General features: G+C 41.0%; 1 protein-coding gene across 1 annotated transcript in view; it reads left to right on the top strand.

Annotated features, from left to right (window-relative positions):
* LOC124777530 (protein nessun dorma-like) overlaps positions 1-12,708 on the top strand; it is a 196,635-nt gene extending 183,927 nt beyond the window's left edge. The window contains exons 7-9 of the mRNA XM_047252978.1: positions 8,232-8,569; positions 12,256-12,386; positions 12,466-12,708. Coding sequence (XP_047108934.1) covers positions 8,232-8,569; positions 12,256-12,386; positions 12,466-12,574 — 578 coding nt within the window. The 3' untranslated portion in view covers positions 12,575-12,708. The remainder of the gene's footprint in view (positions 1-8,231; positions 8,570-12,255; positions 12,387-12,465) is intronic.
* The last annotated feature ends 4,327 nt before the right edge of the window (positions 12,709-17,035 follow it).

Raw genomic sequence — 17,035 nt, 5'->3', positions numbered from 1 at the left:
CATTTAGAAAATTCTTGTAACTACACGATGTTTTGCACAATTAACATTGTTGCTCACATTGATTTGGTGTATAAAATGTCAATTCAGAAACATAATTAATTAGTTACAAAGAATAGATACGTATTAAACAGAATAGTATAGTACTTAATGTTTTGTGGAACTCATGAGTTACCACTAAGGACTCACAATGCAAAAATGGGAGTCAGCAAACTGTGGCAATTACTTACATTTGTTATCTTCTCAGAAATCTTTGCGGCATGTTAGATGATTACTTAAGCAGCTCTAGACTTCCCTATGCAAATGTACGTCTCCCATGGTACAAAATGAACTTTTAGACTGTATGTATCAATTTTACATTTAACAACTGATTAAAGACATTAATGCTGCCACTTCTATTTCTGTGCAGTCAGACGAAAAAAAGATTACATGCAGAAGTGAATTTGTCATTATACTGCAGCGTTTTAAGGGGAAGAAACCTGGTGAACGATTCATTCCCTTTGAAAATATCAGTGTTCAAGAAAAACTCATTGCTCAGGCATATGATGGCACTCCAATAATAAGCAGCTGTCGTGGTGTACAGACTCTGAGGCAGAGTACTTTCCCCATATGCCTGGCATGTCCACTGATATGGGTACCAAATGAATTGGGTTAGTCAGAATGCTTGTAGAAGAACATAAAGTCTGTCAGGTTGTTCTTCGCAAGTATTTTGGGATTTACAACATTTTTCTCTCCATTGACTGAACGAAATGACTTGGTACAGACACTCTACAACCAGAAAATTCCTTCAGTCACTTAAACTAGATGGAAATTCCAGTCTGGAATAGTAACTAATGTTCAAGAAAATAAATTACACGTACTGGAATATTTTGATAAGATTTAGGAAGAAGATTCTTGGGATGATATTACAATAAGAGAAGCATTTCCATTAAGGAATTTACTTCGCAATCCAGACATTTTGTTCCTTCTAAATTTTTTCTACAAGATTATGAAACATCTTGGTATTTAGTATAATACAGGTTTGATGCAGAGTAAGTACACTATTGCTATAGCCAATGCATTATGTCATTTTGAGTCAGCTTTCTCTGAAATATGAGAGAACATTGAAAGGTATCAAGTTTCTGAAAATGAATGTTTTGCTCCTTGAAGAAAATGTTCCAGATGTAGCACTGAACCTATTTTGATAGCAGATGCCAAAGAAGTGTTTGAAATTGTTACCAACCAACAGAAAGGAGGGTTACAAAACTCTTATATTTTCAGCAGCTGCAAAATTATTGATCTGTTCAAAGAACATTTCCCAGCCACTGTTGCCAATACTTTTTCATCAAGTTACTGTCCCTTTGTTCGCCATGAGAAATTGAAAAATAAACTGTCAGTTATGTATTGCAATGATACGTTTGAAGGCATTACATCGGTTTGTGAGCTGTTCACCTGTCTTGTGGAACATTCCTTTGAAGAAGCACTCACTGGAGTGCACAAAGCATTGCAAATTTTATTAATTACATATGTTTCAACAACAGAAGCAGAGTGCAGTTTCAGCACTTTAAAAAGTATTAAAACCTTCCTCAGGAGCAGTATGAGTCAGCAAAGGCTGAACTCAGTGGCTGTTTGTGTCATTCAGAAGGAGGAAATCGGTGAAATTCCAAACTTCAGCAAGAGAGTAATTGATATGTTTGTCAGTCAAAAGAACAGGCGTGAATAACTACTGTATAAGTAACCTGCCAGGATAGGGACCTCATTACTCAATGTGCTAGTTGGGTAAAATATGTGTGAAACCACTCCTAGCCAAGGTTTATTCCAGAGTTTTTACCTTTGGCCGTAAGATAAAAACCACGATGATCCCTACATTTGCTCCCTTGTGTACTCCCAGTGGGAAAGGAGTTACATGCTTCCTCCCACAGTTGCATCATTTTTCCTTTTACACCACAAAGAGACTACAGAAACTCAACTAGAATAAGTATAAACACCAACGGAAGGAGAGCTGGTGAACTTCGGTTTAAATCCAGACCGCTCCAAACACCAACAGTTAGTCAATAAATTTTATTATTGGCTACAGTATTTCATGGATTATATTTATAACGGCACATTCACTACCATTAGAACATGTTTAAGCAGTATGACATAAATGAAGGTTATATAATGAACATTTCAGAACAGTTCTGTCATAAAGTTTACTAACTTTTTATCTGGGTCCCACCAATGAAAGTGACCATGAGCTGCCACTGAAACTGAGGATTTTTGGGCATACATTTATATTAAAATTTTTCTTGTTTTGGTGTGTGGAACCTGTTACCAAGGTTTGTGGAAGTGTTTTTGAAGAACCAGGAATAATGAGAGACAGTCAACCGGATAGAGGTTGGCAATTGAAAGATGTATATAAGCAAACAAGAAAGATGGAAAAAGAGAGACTAAACAGTGGAGGAAAGAGAAAATGTAACATAATACGTAAAAGTAGAGAGAAAATTCTGAGAGAAGAAAAGGGTGGGAGTAAAAATGACAATTGTAATAGCAAAAGGTAGTTGGGGGGGGGGGGGGGGGACAGAGTTTAAAATTATGTGGAAGAAAGAGTCCAAGACATAAACGTGAGTACAACAACAGTATTCTGTGGTGTGACTATTGCTTGTAAAGTTGTGAAATAATACTTAAAAACAAAGATGATGTGACTTATCATACGAAAGTGCTGGCAGGTCGATAGAAACACAAACAGACACATACATACACACACAATTCAAGCTTTCGCAACAAACTGTTGCCTCATCAGTAAAGAGGGAAAGACGAAAGGAAGTGGGTTTTAAGGGAGAGGGTAAGGAGTCATTCCAATCCCGGGAGCGGAAAGACTTACCTTAGGGGGAAAAAAGGACGGGTATACACTCGCGCACACACACACATATCCATCCACACATATACAGACACAAGCAGACATCTTATCTGCTTGTGTCTGTATATGTGTGGATGGATATGAGTGTGTGTGCGAGTGTATACCCGTCCTTTTTTCCCCCCTAAGGTAAGTCTTTCCGCTCCCGGGATTGGAATGACTCCTTACCCTGTCCCTTAAAACCCACTTCCTTTCGTCTTTCCCTCTCCTTCCCTCTTTCCTGATGAGGCAACAGTTTGTTGCGAAAGCTTGAATTTTGGGTGTATGTATGTGTCTGTTTGTGTTTCTATCGACCTGCCAGCGCTTTCGTATGGTAAGTCACATCATCTTTGTTTTTAAATATATTTTTCCCGACTGGAATGTTTCCCTCTATTATATTGATGTGAAATAATACTAATAGAAGTAATTAGTGTGGTAAGACAAATGCCAAACTCCCCGTTAAAGTTGCAGAACAAGCTCTTCAGCAGGATGATATATTTTTGTCAATATGGACAGTTGACTGTAGACTTCATTTTTACCAAATATCATTCTGAAACGTGCCTAAACATGAGTTAATATATAGTGCAAGTGCTCTCATTTGTGAATGGTTAGGAGTAGCGAATGATCAAGAAAAGTAGGTGCATCAGATAAGTGTACAAATGAGAACAGTTACATACGTTTTTGTTTTCAGGAAATATAGATTACAGTTTCAAAGACCTCTTGTGGTGGTTATTAATATCAAGCAGACAATGAAAGCTCACAATCTGGTTGCAATCCAGGCAGCCTGTACACAGCAGTTCAATGCTCGAAGCACATGCAGAAGACTGCTTGGTCAGCTGTGAATATATTGTGTGCAAATGCTCTCCTTTTGCTGTAATGGGAAGAATATTAATAAGTATGAATTTCTTTTTTAGGATATGCGTCAAGATAGTTACAGCTTGACAGAGTGGCTGTTTAATAAGATGTTATCACTATGCCATCAGAGGAATTACCTCTACTGTTTCTTAATGGAATGTGTATAGTGTTGACTAAGACATCATGGAACATCTTAACTGTAAAGATAGTAATGCCCTAAAATAAAATCATAAATTATATATTGTATATTGATGTAAATATATTATCATTAAAATTTCAAAATCAGAGTCAGACAATTTGGAAACACCAGAGAAATGGTTTGTAAGTGGTCAGTAAGGGACTACTGTATCTTCAACATGTCATATTAAGTGAAATGGTGCAATGAGATGATGTCAATTCAAGTCAAGTCAAGACCATTTAGTTTTTTGTGCTTTCCTAAATTGCTTAAAGCAAATTCCAGGAGGGGTCCCTTGAAAAAGACATAGGCAGTTTCCCTTGTGATCTTTTCCCAAACCAAGCTTGTGCTCCATTTATAATGACCTCATTGGCAATGGGATTGCTAAACTCTAATCTTCCATACTTACTTCCACATTCTAGTGATGAAATAGTTATTAATAGGAATGAAAGTGATGAAATATGGAGTCTTGATCATAATCCTCAAATGATAATTGCAGAAGAAAGTATGTAGTTGTGACAGAGACATCTTTGAGAGAGCTCAAGAGGTTTGAGATGACAATATTAGTGATAGAAGGTAATCAGATAACTGATGAGCACTAATTTTATATGTGACAGAAAATAGTTTCCTTATCTTCAGTATTTGATAGAAGCTTCTTAATTAAGGATTCCAAATGTCAGTTGACTAGTTTCGTATAAACTTTGAAACTAGTTCCACTAATACAGATTGAAAAAAAATATATATATATATATATGTATATATATATATATATATATATATATATATATATATATATATATATATATATATATATATATAAAACAAAGATGATGTTACTTAACAAAAGAAAGCGCTGGCAGACGAAAGGATGTGGGTTTTAAGGGAGAGGGTAAGGAGTCATTCCAATCCCGGGAGCGGAAAGACTCACCTTAGGGGGAAAAAAGGACGGGTATACACTCGCGCACACACACACATATCCATCCACACGTATACAAACACAAGCAGACATATTCAAAGGCAAAGAGTTTGGGCAGAGATCTCAGTCGAGGCGGAAGTGCAGAGGCAAAGATGTTGTTGAATGACTGGTGAGGTATGAGTGGCGGCAACTTGAAATTAGCGGAGATTGAGGCCTGGTGGATAACGGGAAGAGAGGATATATTGAAGGGCAAGTTCCCATCTCCGGAGTTTGGATAGGTTGGTGTTAGTGGGAAGTATCCAGATAACCCGGACGGTGTAACACTGTGCCAAAATGTGCTGGCCGTGCACCAAGGCATGTTTAGCCACAGGGTGATCCTCATTACCAACAAACACTGTCTGCCTGTGTCCATTCATGCGAATGGACAGTTTGTTGCTGGTCATTGCCACATAAAATGCGTCACAGTGTAGGCAGGTCAGTTGGTAAATCACGTGGGTGCTTTCACACGTGCCTCTGCCTTTGATCGTGTACACCTTCCGGGTTACAGGACTGGAGTAGGTGGTGGTGGGAGGGTACATGGGACAGGTTTTACACCGGGGGCGGTTACAAGGGTAGGAGCCAGAGGGTAGAGAAGGTGGTTTGGGGATTTCATATGGATGAACTAAGAGGTTACGAAGGTTAGGTGGATGGCGGAAAGACACTCTTGGTGGAGTGGGGAGGATTTCATGAAGGATGGATCTCATTTCAGGGCAGGATTTGAGGAAGTCGTATCCCTGCTGGAGAGCCACATTCAGAGTCTGATCCAGTCCCGGAAAGTATCCTGTCACAAGTGGGGCACTTTTGTGGTTCTTCTGTGGGAGGTTCTGGGTTTGAGGGGATGAGGAAGTGGCTCTGGTTATTTGCTTCTGTACCAGGTCGGGAGGGTAGTTGCGGGATGCGAAAGCTGTTATCAGGTTGTTGGTGTAATGGTTCAGGGATTCCGGACTGGAGCAGATTCGTTTGCCACGAAGACCTAGGCTGTAGGGAAGGGACCGTTTGATGTGGAATGGGTGGCAGCTGTCATAATGGAGGTACTTTTGCTTGTTGGTGGGTTTGATGTGGACGGACGTGTGAAGCTGGCCATTGGACAGATGGAGGTCAACGTCAAGGAAAGTGGCATGGGATTTGGAGTAGGACCAGGTGAACCTGATGGAACCAAAGGAGTTGAGGTTGGAGAGGAAATTCTGGAGTTCTTCTTCACTGTGAGTCCAGATCATGGAGATGTCATCAATAAATCTGTACAAAACTTTGGGTTGGCAGGCCTGGGTAACCAAGAAGGTTTCCTCTAAGCGACCCATGAATAGGTTGGCGTACGAGGGGCCATCCTGGTACCCATGGCTGTTCCCTTTAATTGTTGGTATGTCTGGCCTTCTAAAGTGAAAAAGTTGTGAGTTAGGATGAAGCTGCCTAAGGTAATGAGGAAAGAGGTTTTAGATAGGGTGGCAGGTGATCGGCGTGAAAGGAAGAGCTCCATCGCAGCGAGGCCCTGGATGTGCGGAATATTTGTGTATAAGGAAGTGGCATCAATGGTTACAAGGATGGTTTCCGGGGGTAACAGATTGGGTAAGGATTCCAGGCGTTCGAGAAAGTGGTTGGTGTCTTTGATGAAGGATGGGACACTGCATGTAATGGGTTGAAGGTGTTGATCTACGTAGGCAGAGATACGTTCTGTGGGGGCTTGGTAACCAGCTACAATGGGGCGGCCGGGATGATTGGGTTTGTGAATTTTAGGAAGAAGGTAGAAGGTAGGGGTGTGGGGTATCGGTGGGTCAGGAAGTTGATGGAGTCAGGTGAAAGGTTTTGTAGGGGCCCTAAGGTTCTGAGGGTTCCTTGAAGCTCCGCCTGGACGTCAGGAATGGGATTACCTTGGCAAACTTTGTATATGGTGTTGTCTGAAAGCTGACGCAGTCCCTCTCCTCTTCCTCAAAATCACCCTCTCCAAACCTTCCAGGAATTTCTGACTCCCAGCCTTGCCTCTCAATCCTTCTTAAAAAACCTTAATCCTACTCCCAACATCACCACTGCTGAAGCCCAGGCTATCCGTGATCTGAAGGCTGACCGATTCATCGTCATTCTTCCGGCGGACAAGGGTTCCACTACCGTGGTACTTGATCGTCGGGAGTATGTGGCTGAGGGACTGCGTCAGCTTTCAGACAACACCACATACAAAGTTTGCCAAGGTAATCCCATTCCTAATGTCCAGAGGATTGACACATTGTTGGATGAACCATTCACAGACGTGTACCCGTGGAGGCCAATCAGCTGCTGATAGTGCCTGCACACGCTGTACATGGTACGGAAACAACTGGTTCTCCTGTAGCACTCTCCATACAGTGACGTGGTCAACATTACCTTGTACAGTAGCAACTTCTCTGACGCTGACATTAGGGTTATCGTCAACTGCACAAAGAATTGCCTCGTCCATTGTAGGTGTCCTCGTCGTTCTAGGTCTTCCCAGTCGCGAGTCATAGGCTGGAATGTTCCGTGATCCCTAAGACGCCCATCAATTGCTTCGAACGTCTTCCTGTAGAGACACCTTCATTCTGTAAATCTGTCTCGATACAAATGTACCGCGCCACGGCTATTGCCCCGTGCTAATTCATACATCAAATGGGCATCTGCCAACTCCGCATTTGTAAACATTGCACTGACTGCAAAACCACGTTCATGAGGAACACTAACCTGTTGATGCTACGTACTGATGTGCTTGATGCTAGTACTGTAGAACAAAGAGTCGCATGTCAACACAAGCATCAAAGTCGACATTATCTTCCTTCAATTGGGCAATTGGCGGTGAATCGAGGAAGTACAGTACATAATGATGAAACTAAAATGAGCTCTAACATGGAAATTAAGCGTTTCCGGACACATGTCCACATAACATCTTTTCTTTATTTGTGTGTGAGGAATGTTTCCTGAAAGTTTGGCCATACCTTTTTGTAACACCCTGTGTGTATGTGTGTGTGTGTGTGTGTGTGTGTGTGTGTGTGTGTGTGTGTGTGTAATCAGAACACTGGGTTTTAGAAACTTTTACAAATCAGTTTGGGCAGTAAGTGTCATCTGAAGCCATGCACTGGAACCATGTGAGAAAAAATTGTAATAAAATGAAGATGATGATGATGATGATGATGATAAGACCCACTTATGGGAGCTGTCAGGATTTCTAAAATCACATTATTGTCCAAATAATAATAAAAGTAGTTGTTGACTGATTTATCTCATATCATTGGAATGTTATTCTTTGTGAGCAATCGTTTTGTTTGTAAAATTACTCAATTACCTGAGTTGAGATTTTCAGTGGAAAAGACTCAATCTGTTTATTGTAAATTTATACATTAGTCACCTTTTATAATCAATAATTAATATTCATATATTTCTCTGTGAATAAATTTCAGGTTTTGCTGGTCATCCTCTTAGCAGCACATTAGTTACTGAAGGATCCTGCATCTTAGACTGCCCAGGGGGCAACTTTGCATTGGAGGACCTAATCATAAGCTGTGAAAACAACACAGCATCTGTCATTATTAGAAGTGGATTTCTAAAAATTCGTAACTGTCATTTCTTTGGGACAAAGTGGTCATTTAACTCTCCAGCCATCATAGTTTTACAAGGAGCTCATGTTGAAATTGACAGCTCTGTTTTTTCAAATCTTGGAACTGCTTTAATTATATGTCCAGGTGCAGTTGTGCATATTGCATCTAGTGAAATTTCTTCTTGTTCTGTTGGAATACAGGTAAAACTACATTTTTAATATATTTTGTGTTTGAAATACTTAAGAGATGTTGCAAATGCTCATTCTTTTGCATAATTATCATTCAGTTCCTTGAGTGTTTTGTGTAACAACATAGATGAGAGGTAATTTCTATTCATGCAATAATTTTGAAAAGGTTTTATTTGGTAGTGTAGATGATATCACGTAGCAGAACAAGACAAACTTCTGTTAATTTTAAGGAAAAAGAAGAAAATTGCTTTGTATTTGCGTATTTGAAATTCAGGGAAAACTTACTATTGTTGATTGTATTAGATCTGTTGAGTAAGTTGTATTTTGCTACACAATAAAATTATATCGCAAATGAACAAAACCAGTTTTCAAAAAGGGGAAATTGAGAGCATTTTTCTAATTATTTACAAACAACAAATAAATTGAAGAGTGGAAAATCCAGGCTGGAATTTAACAAAATTATGAAAAGGATAATTGCACTCACCATATAGCAGAGATGCTGAGTTGCAGATAGGCACAACAAAAAGACTGTCACACGATAAGCTTTTGACACACACACACACACACACACACACACACACACACACACACACACACACACACACACACACACAGATACAAGTTGCACACATACATGACCACAGTCTCTGGCAACTGAAGCCAGACTATGAGTGGCAGCACCAGTGCATGATGGGAGAGACAGCTGGGTGGGGGTAAGGAAGGGGCGGGGAAGGGGAGGGGTAGCAAGGTAGTGGTGAAGTCCTGCTGGGGAACATGCAGGGACAAGGTGGAGAGAGGGTAGAGCAGCTAGGTGCAGTTGGGAGGTTAGACGGAGGTCGGGGGAAAGAGGGGGAGATGGCGAAAAAGAGAGAAGTAGAAAGACTGTGTGTGTTGGTGGGATAGAGGGCTGTGTAGTGCTGGAATGGGAACAGGGAAGAGGTTAAATGGGTGAGGACAATTACTAACAAAGGTTGAGGCCAGGAGGGTTATGGGAACGTAGGATATATTGTAGGGAGAGTTCTCACCTGTACAATTCAGAAAAGCTGGTGTTGGTGGGAAGGATCCATATTGCACAGGTTGTGAAGCTGTCATTGAAATGAAGAATGTTGTGTTGGGCAGCATGCTCAGCAACAGGGTGGTCCAGTTGTTTCTTGGCCGTAGTTTGTCGGTGGCTGTTCATGTGGACAGACAGCTTGTTGGTTGTCATGCCCAAATAGAAAGTAGCACAGTGGTTGGAGCTGAACTTGTAGCTCACAACTGGTTTCACAGGTAGCCCTGCCTTTTATGGGATAGGTGATGTTTGTGACCGGATTGGAGTAGGTGGTGGTGGGAGGATGTATGGGACAAGTTTTGCATCTAGGTCTACTATAGGGATATGACCAATGAGGTAAGGGGTTGGGAGCAAGGGTTGTATAGGAATGGACCAGTATATTGCATAGGTTCGGCGGGCCGCAGAACACCACTGTGGGAAGGGTAGGAGGGATAGTGGGCAAGATATTTCTCATTTTAGGGCATGACGAGAGGTAGTCAGAACCCTGGCAGAGAATATAATTCAGTTGCTACAGTCCTGGGTGATACTGAGTTAGGAGGGAAATGCTCCTCTGTGGCCGGACGGTGAGACTGGGAGGTGAGAGGTGACTGGAAAGATGAGGCATAGGAGATTTGTTTTTGTACAAGGTTGGGAGCATAAGTAGGGTCTGTAAAGGCTTCAGTGAGACCCTCAGTATATTTCAGTAGGAATCGCTTGTCACTGCTGATGCAACGGCTACGGGTAGCTAGGCCGTTTGGAAGGAAGTTCTTGGTATGGAACAGGTGGCAGCTGTCGAATTGGAGATATTGCTGGCAGGTAGTAGGTTTCATGTGGACAGAGATACTATTGTAGCCATCTTTGAGGTGGAGTTCAACATCTAGGAAGGTGGCTTGTTGGGTTGAGTATGACCAAGTGAAGCGAATGGGGGAGAAGATTTTGAGGCTCTGGAGGAATGTGGATAGGATATCCTCACTCTTGATCAAGATCACAAAGATATCATCAGTGAATCTGAACCAAGTGAAGAGTTTAGGATTGTGGGTGTTTAGGAAGGATTCATTTAGTAGGCCCATGAATGTGTTGACATAGGATATGTTCGTAGGTAATGCCTTCAAAGGAGATGTAATTGTGGGTGAAGATGTAGCTGGTCATGGTGACTAGGAAGTAGATTGTTGGTTTGCATTCCATTGTACGTTTGGAAAGATGGTGTTCAAAAGTGATAAGGCCATGGGCATTAGGAATGTTAGCATAAAGGGAGGTGGCATCAAAAGTGACGAGCAGTGTACAATGTGATAAAGGAACAGGAACTGTGGAGAGTCGGTGGAGAAAATGGTTGGTATTTTTTATATAGGAGGATAGGTTCCAGGTAAAAGGCTGACGGTGTAGGTCTACAAGAGCAGAGATTCTCCCAGTGGGGGCACAGTGACTGGTCACAATGGGACGTCCTGGGTGGTTGGGTTTATGGACTTTAGGAAGCATGTAGGAGGTAGGAGTGTGGGAGTGGTAGGAGTGAGCAGAGAGCTGGACTCTGGGGAGAGCTCCTAAGGATTGAGGAGACACTGGAGATCCTGCTGGATTTCTCAAACGGGGTCACTGTGGCAAGGTTTGTAGGTGTATGTATCTGACAGCTGGCAGAGTCCTTCTGCCAGGTAACTTTTGCAGTTCAAAAGAACAGTGGTGGAACCTTTGTCCGCAGATATGATTAAAAGGTCAGGATCAGTTTCTAGGTGGTGGATTGTGGATAAAAAGTGGATGTAAAGTTAGTTTGCATGTTGAGGTATTTTGGGGAACGACAGAGAGGCAAGGTTCAAGGTTAAGAAATTCTGGAAAGTTAACAGGGGATGATTTAGGGGCAGTGGGGGTTGATCACAGTGGGATGGAAGAATGGTGTACTGAGTCAGGCAGGGTTCAACATTAATCCTGGGTGGCTGAATTTGGGAATGGGGCAAAAGGTGAGGCCTTTGGAAAGGATTGTTATATGTCCAGTGCTAAGGCTTTTGGAGGAAAGGTTCATGACTGTGTTTAGAGTCCCTTTAAGTTCTAGATTCTGTGGGGTGCTGTGAGGGAGTTTTGGATAGTAGGGTAAATGTAGTAGATCTGCAAGACAGGGTTTTTCAGCTGTGAGACGACGTGGGGGAGGTTTGGAGGTTGTTGTAGGGGTGGTGTACAGTGGTTCTCAAAGGCAGGAGGAGGAAGTGAGCAGGGTGGAGAGTTATTTGAGGTGATGGTGTGCTTGTTGCTCTAATTCCTCGGGGTAAAGAGTTTCAGTGTGTGTTATGAGTTTCAGGAATTTGGTATTGCATAGCAGGAGAATCTTATGGATGGAAAGAAGATATTGCAAGGAAGTTTTGGCTTAATTAATATGGTTTTGCAGCACTATGTTGGTGGGGTTTAAGGACTAGTGGAATCTGAACAGATGGAGGGTATTATAGAAGGAGATGTTGCACCTCAAGACAGGGTGCTGTTCCTAGCTTCCTGCAATAGAACAAAAATATTCAAATCAAAATAGATTAACTTCTAGTAAGTCAATGCATAGCTAAATTCCAGAACAAATGTCTAAAAACATGTAGGTTGTTTCTTACTTAAAAGAATGTGTGTGTAATTATTAGATATAAAGGAAAAAATGTACCATAAGGAGAGTATTTACATGATTTACATTTGTGTCTTTCAGATATCAGATGATGCAATCTTAGTAACAGATGGTTTGAAAATCATTAAATCCACAGAGTGTGCCATGAAGATAGAATGCATTAAGGAAGAAAACCGTGAAAAAAGTAGTGGGACAACTGACATTGTTTCTAGGTAAGGGGAAGAAAATGAAGTATTACTTACATATTTCTTAACATAATGCAGAAATTAATAGGCACCCTTTTTATTTCAGTTTCTGTGGGATTAAAAGCAACAACTTAGCTATTGAAAGCACAGTTGGTGATGAGGTCATAGTAATTCACAGTGGAGATTTAGCTCCATACGAAGAATTTTGTGTGTAAATTTAAACACTGAGGTGTGCTGTGCTATTCTTCCTGCATATGTGCAATCTGCTTTACTGGAATATAATTCCAATTAGTGCCATAAAGTTTCATTCACTTTAATTTTTCATAAATACTTTAATATATTTAATAAACAGTGCTTTATTTTTTTAAATTACTTGTATTGGATAGCAATTAAAATGAACATTACAGTGAGTGCAATAAAATACTTTATTAACAACAGTAATTGTTTCTTCCACAGTTTTAGCCCATTTCATTGTTGGAAAGATAAGGATACAATTTTAAGTAAAATGAACTCTCAGTTACCTGATGTGGATTTGTGGATTATCTGTGCATATTTTGAAAATTTAAGAAAATATAGTAACTGAACCTGAAGTCTCTCTCTCACTGACACACACACACACACACACACACACACACACACACACACCAAGGCATTGATATGGATTGATCTGTTAGTAAAGTACGCAGGACAAAATTCTTTTGGCATTACGGAAAATTATACCCGTTATCTGAAAAAAATTTTTAATGAGAAACAAAAACAGAAAAAAATTTAAGATTATTTCCCAAAATTGAACTGAAATCAAATACAAAGTGAGTTTAAAGCGTAATTTTGTAAGTAAGTAGTCAGTTTCTGATGAGTAACACATAATTAATGCAGTGGGCTTTCAAAAGTGACATGTAAAATGTATTCATAAGCACAAAAATAGCAGCAACATATGTACTTTACATATTTCTTAACATAATGCAGAAATTAATAGGCACCCTTTTTATTTCAGTTTCTGTGGGATTAAAAGGCGCAACTTAGCTATTGAAAGCACAGTGCCCTTGTGAGATCGACTAGGTCGGACCTGGCTTCCACATCGCAGTCCTTCTTCATCTTGAAAAATCTCGTCGTGTAATTATGGATTTGTTTGTTCTCCCCACGAGTCAGTTAATAGAAGTAATTTATTCTCTTGCACGTAGGGCTTCATCACATTAGTCAAAAAAATATTGCGTAAAGCTGTTGTAAGTTTCCCAGAATTTGATTAAATGATGACAACATTTGTAAATTTTTTATATATCCAACCTTGTAACTGGAGGGTTGAGAGACATTGGCCGTTCACTTATGTAATGAAATGCAATATCTACAATGGTCGTTACGATGTTATTTATTATATGGCTACCAGTTTCGGTGCTTCAGCGTGCAATCTTCAGGCCCTGACTGACGCTGATGGAGTTTACGCCACCCGTATACACGATTCACCAGTGGCCAACGTTCGTGAACAGGTTTTCGCAGATTTCCTGTAACAACCATGTTGTGTCTCCAATCATGAACTAGAAACTCGTTTTGACGCATACTCATTCCACGTATTTTAAATCCTCGGTCCAAAAGAACCTTGACTGTCTTGTAGTCTTAAGTATACTATTGACAAATAAGGGTTACAGCATAATGCGCTTTGTACAAATGTGTTTCTTCGTTCACATCCTGTGTTTCACAAGAACTACTTTAGCCCTCAATGGTCCAGAGTTTGGGTATAAGTTGACCGATACTTTTGGAAATTTGTGGTAAATTCCTATGGGACCAAACTGCTGAGGTCATCGGTCCCTAGGTTTACTCACCACTTATTCTAACTTAAACTAACTTACATTAAGGACAACATTCACACGCATGCCCGAGGGAGGACTCGAACCTCCGGCGGGAGAAGCCACGTGAACCGTGGCAAGGTGCCGTAAGACCACACAGTTACCCGTGCAGCAAATTGACTGGTACTGGCAACCTCGAAAGAGAACAAACGAATGAAAATATTTTATTATACGTAATGTTAAAAATAGTATCTAGAATGACATCGATGAATAACAATTCTCTATTTATCTGTTTACCTTTAGCTACAATCCCTTCTTGGAAATTTATTTGCAGAGTCCTCGTGGATGCTGTAAATACAAATATTTCTTGGAAATTTATTTGCAATCCCAAATTTTCCTTCGCCTTTCCTATTTGATGCCTTTTACGAAAATGTGAATAATCATAATATACTCAGGGTTATTAAGTTTCATTTTTAGTGTGAGCGACGTAAAAACTAAAAATAAAAATGTTCTCGCACAGGGACTCGACCCCATGACTCTCAGATTACCTTTATGTACTTTTACCGTTGCCCCAACAGCTGGCTGGAAACTAGGCTAACTTAAACATCTCATGCCTCGCCCGATACACGCCAAAAATGTAATGTTTTTAAACGCTTGACCATCTGGAGCTCCCACTTCTGTCATTTTCATTTATGGTCATGCCCAGCATATACCATAAATTTGGACGAAATCGATGATGACGGGCAGGCGCAGTGCCCTTGTGAGATCGACTAGGTCGGACCTGGCTTCCACATCGCACCATGCTATTGGTTCCGTGTGCTTATTTGTTTCTGCCATTCATACTGCTTGTGTTTGTGCCTTTTCTCCATGTCTGTTTCTACATGATGTTCAGACTCCCTGCTCCCCTGTAGACTGCCGACACATAGAGTTTGTTTAACCTTGTCGGATCCCAGCTCCATGGTTTCCTGCTCACGTATCCGCCGTCGACTAGAGTAGCGACATTTGTGCCGATAGGACGGTTTTGCGACATTGACGCTCCTGTACAGACACAAAATCCTCACATTTGAAGATAATAATGCACTCATCTCTGCTGTATGTTACAAATTGTTTCAAACAGCCCTGGATCCTCTAGCAAATCTTGAGAAGCCTGCTCCACTACTTCAACCATTTTAACAGTAGTGCTGTGCTATTAACTTTTGTGGTGACCCCAGAAAAATCCAGCGTACTGAGGTCACGTGATCTTGGAGATCAAAGTACCTATCCGTCCTAGACCATATTGGAGCATTACATCCAAGCATTTCACATCAACCAAAAAATGTTTCTGTGCTCCATTGTGCATGTATCATATTCCTGAGCTTTTGACAGGTAGCACATTTTTATTGAAACTAGAACAATATAATAGGTCTAGTGCCTTCTGTATTCCCTAAAAGTTTTGAAAGATCTCAGTAATTACCTGAAACAGACCTGAATTGTTTCTTGTTTTAATATTGATTTAGTGCTGGGATAAGATTCAAAAATTTATTTCTGTTACAAAGGATTATCTTTACAGTATTTATTTAGAAACACATTTCTGCAATCACTAGTAGATATAGTTTAAAGGTCTTATCAAAAGGCAACTATTGTCTGATGGGATGCATAGGGGATATCATAAGACATGTCACTTGTGTGGGAAAATGTTCTCGAACTGCCCCTAAATGCACGAACCAGTGAAAACATATGCTGTCATCATTTACTTTTATTTTTTTTCCCAGTCCTATCTGTTAAGGGCTCAATACTAAATATTGTGGCAACTGTCAAACGGGAATTTATTAACTACCTCCTTTATTAGTACAGCAAACAGATATAATGCAGCATGTGAGGTCATTAAAGCAAACGTAAACTGTCAAAAGAAAGCCAGTGCTATTCCGATCCCCCCAGATGTATGAAACATATTTTGGCAGCCTCCTCCAGGCATCAGTTTAAAGATTAGAGGAAAGCTCCCATGCTGGCTCAAGTGAACTCTCAGCAGTGGCCAAGACTTTGCAAAGTTATAGCTCTGGGGAGCATATATAAATACTTTTGCTTGAAAGTCCCCTCTCTGTATTCACCTATTCTTCCCTCTGTCCGTCCACCTCATCCTCCCATCTTTATCTGTCTATCTCCTCCTCCCCAGCCGCGCGTGATTAGCTGAGCTGTCTAGGCAGTGCAGTCATGGACTGTGCGGCTGGTCCTGGCGGAGGTTTGAGTCCTCCCTCGGGCATGGGTGTGTGTGTTAGTCCTTAAGATAATTTCAGTTAAGTAGTGTGTAAGCTTAGGGTCTGAGGACCTTAGCAGTTAAGTCCCATAAGATTTCACACACATTTGAACATGTTTTCTCCTCCTCGCCATTCTCCCTGTCTCTTCATCTGCTCTTCCCTCCCTTCGTCCATTTCCTCCAGCCCCTCCCTATGTCCACATCCTCCTTCCCCTCCTTTTGACTATTTCTTCCTCTCCCTCTCTCTTTATGCCTCCAACTCCCACTCTTTCTTTTCCATCTGCCCAACACTTTCCACTGGCCTGATGCATCCCTCCTTTTCTCACCTCTCTCTGTCCATTTCCTCCTCCCTGTCGCACTCTCCGTCCCCCTCCTCTATCCATCTCAACCCGGTCCCCAGCCATGCTTATCGGCAAGTGTTACAGTATAGTTCAATAAAGCAAGCCGTTCTACTCCCAGAATATGTCTGACATGCTGGATAGCCTATGCCAGGCGCTGGAAAGAACACGTTTTTGCCACTATCTCCACTCTTATTGGAGCTAGGAGATACACTTTGTGATCAAAAGTATCCGGACACCCCCCAAAACATACATGTTTCATATTAGGTGCATTGTGCTGCCACCTACTGCCAGGTACTCCATATCAGCGACCTCAGTAGTCAT

Source organism: Schistocerca piceifrons, chromosome 2 (genome assembly GCF_021461385.2).
Source record: "Schistocerca piceifrons isolate TAMUIC-IGC-003096 chromosome 2, iqSchPice1.1, whole genome shotgun sequence".
NCBI classification, from domain to species: domain Eukaryota; kingdom Metazoa; phylum Arthropoda; class Insecta; order Orthoptera; family Acrididae; genus Schistocerca; species Schistocerca piceifrons.
This window is presented reverse-complemented; position numbering and strand designations above follow the sequence as displayed.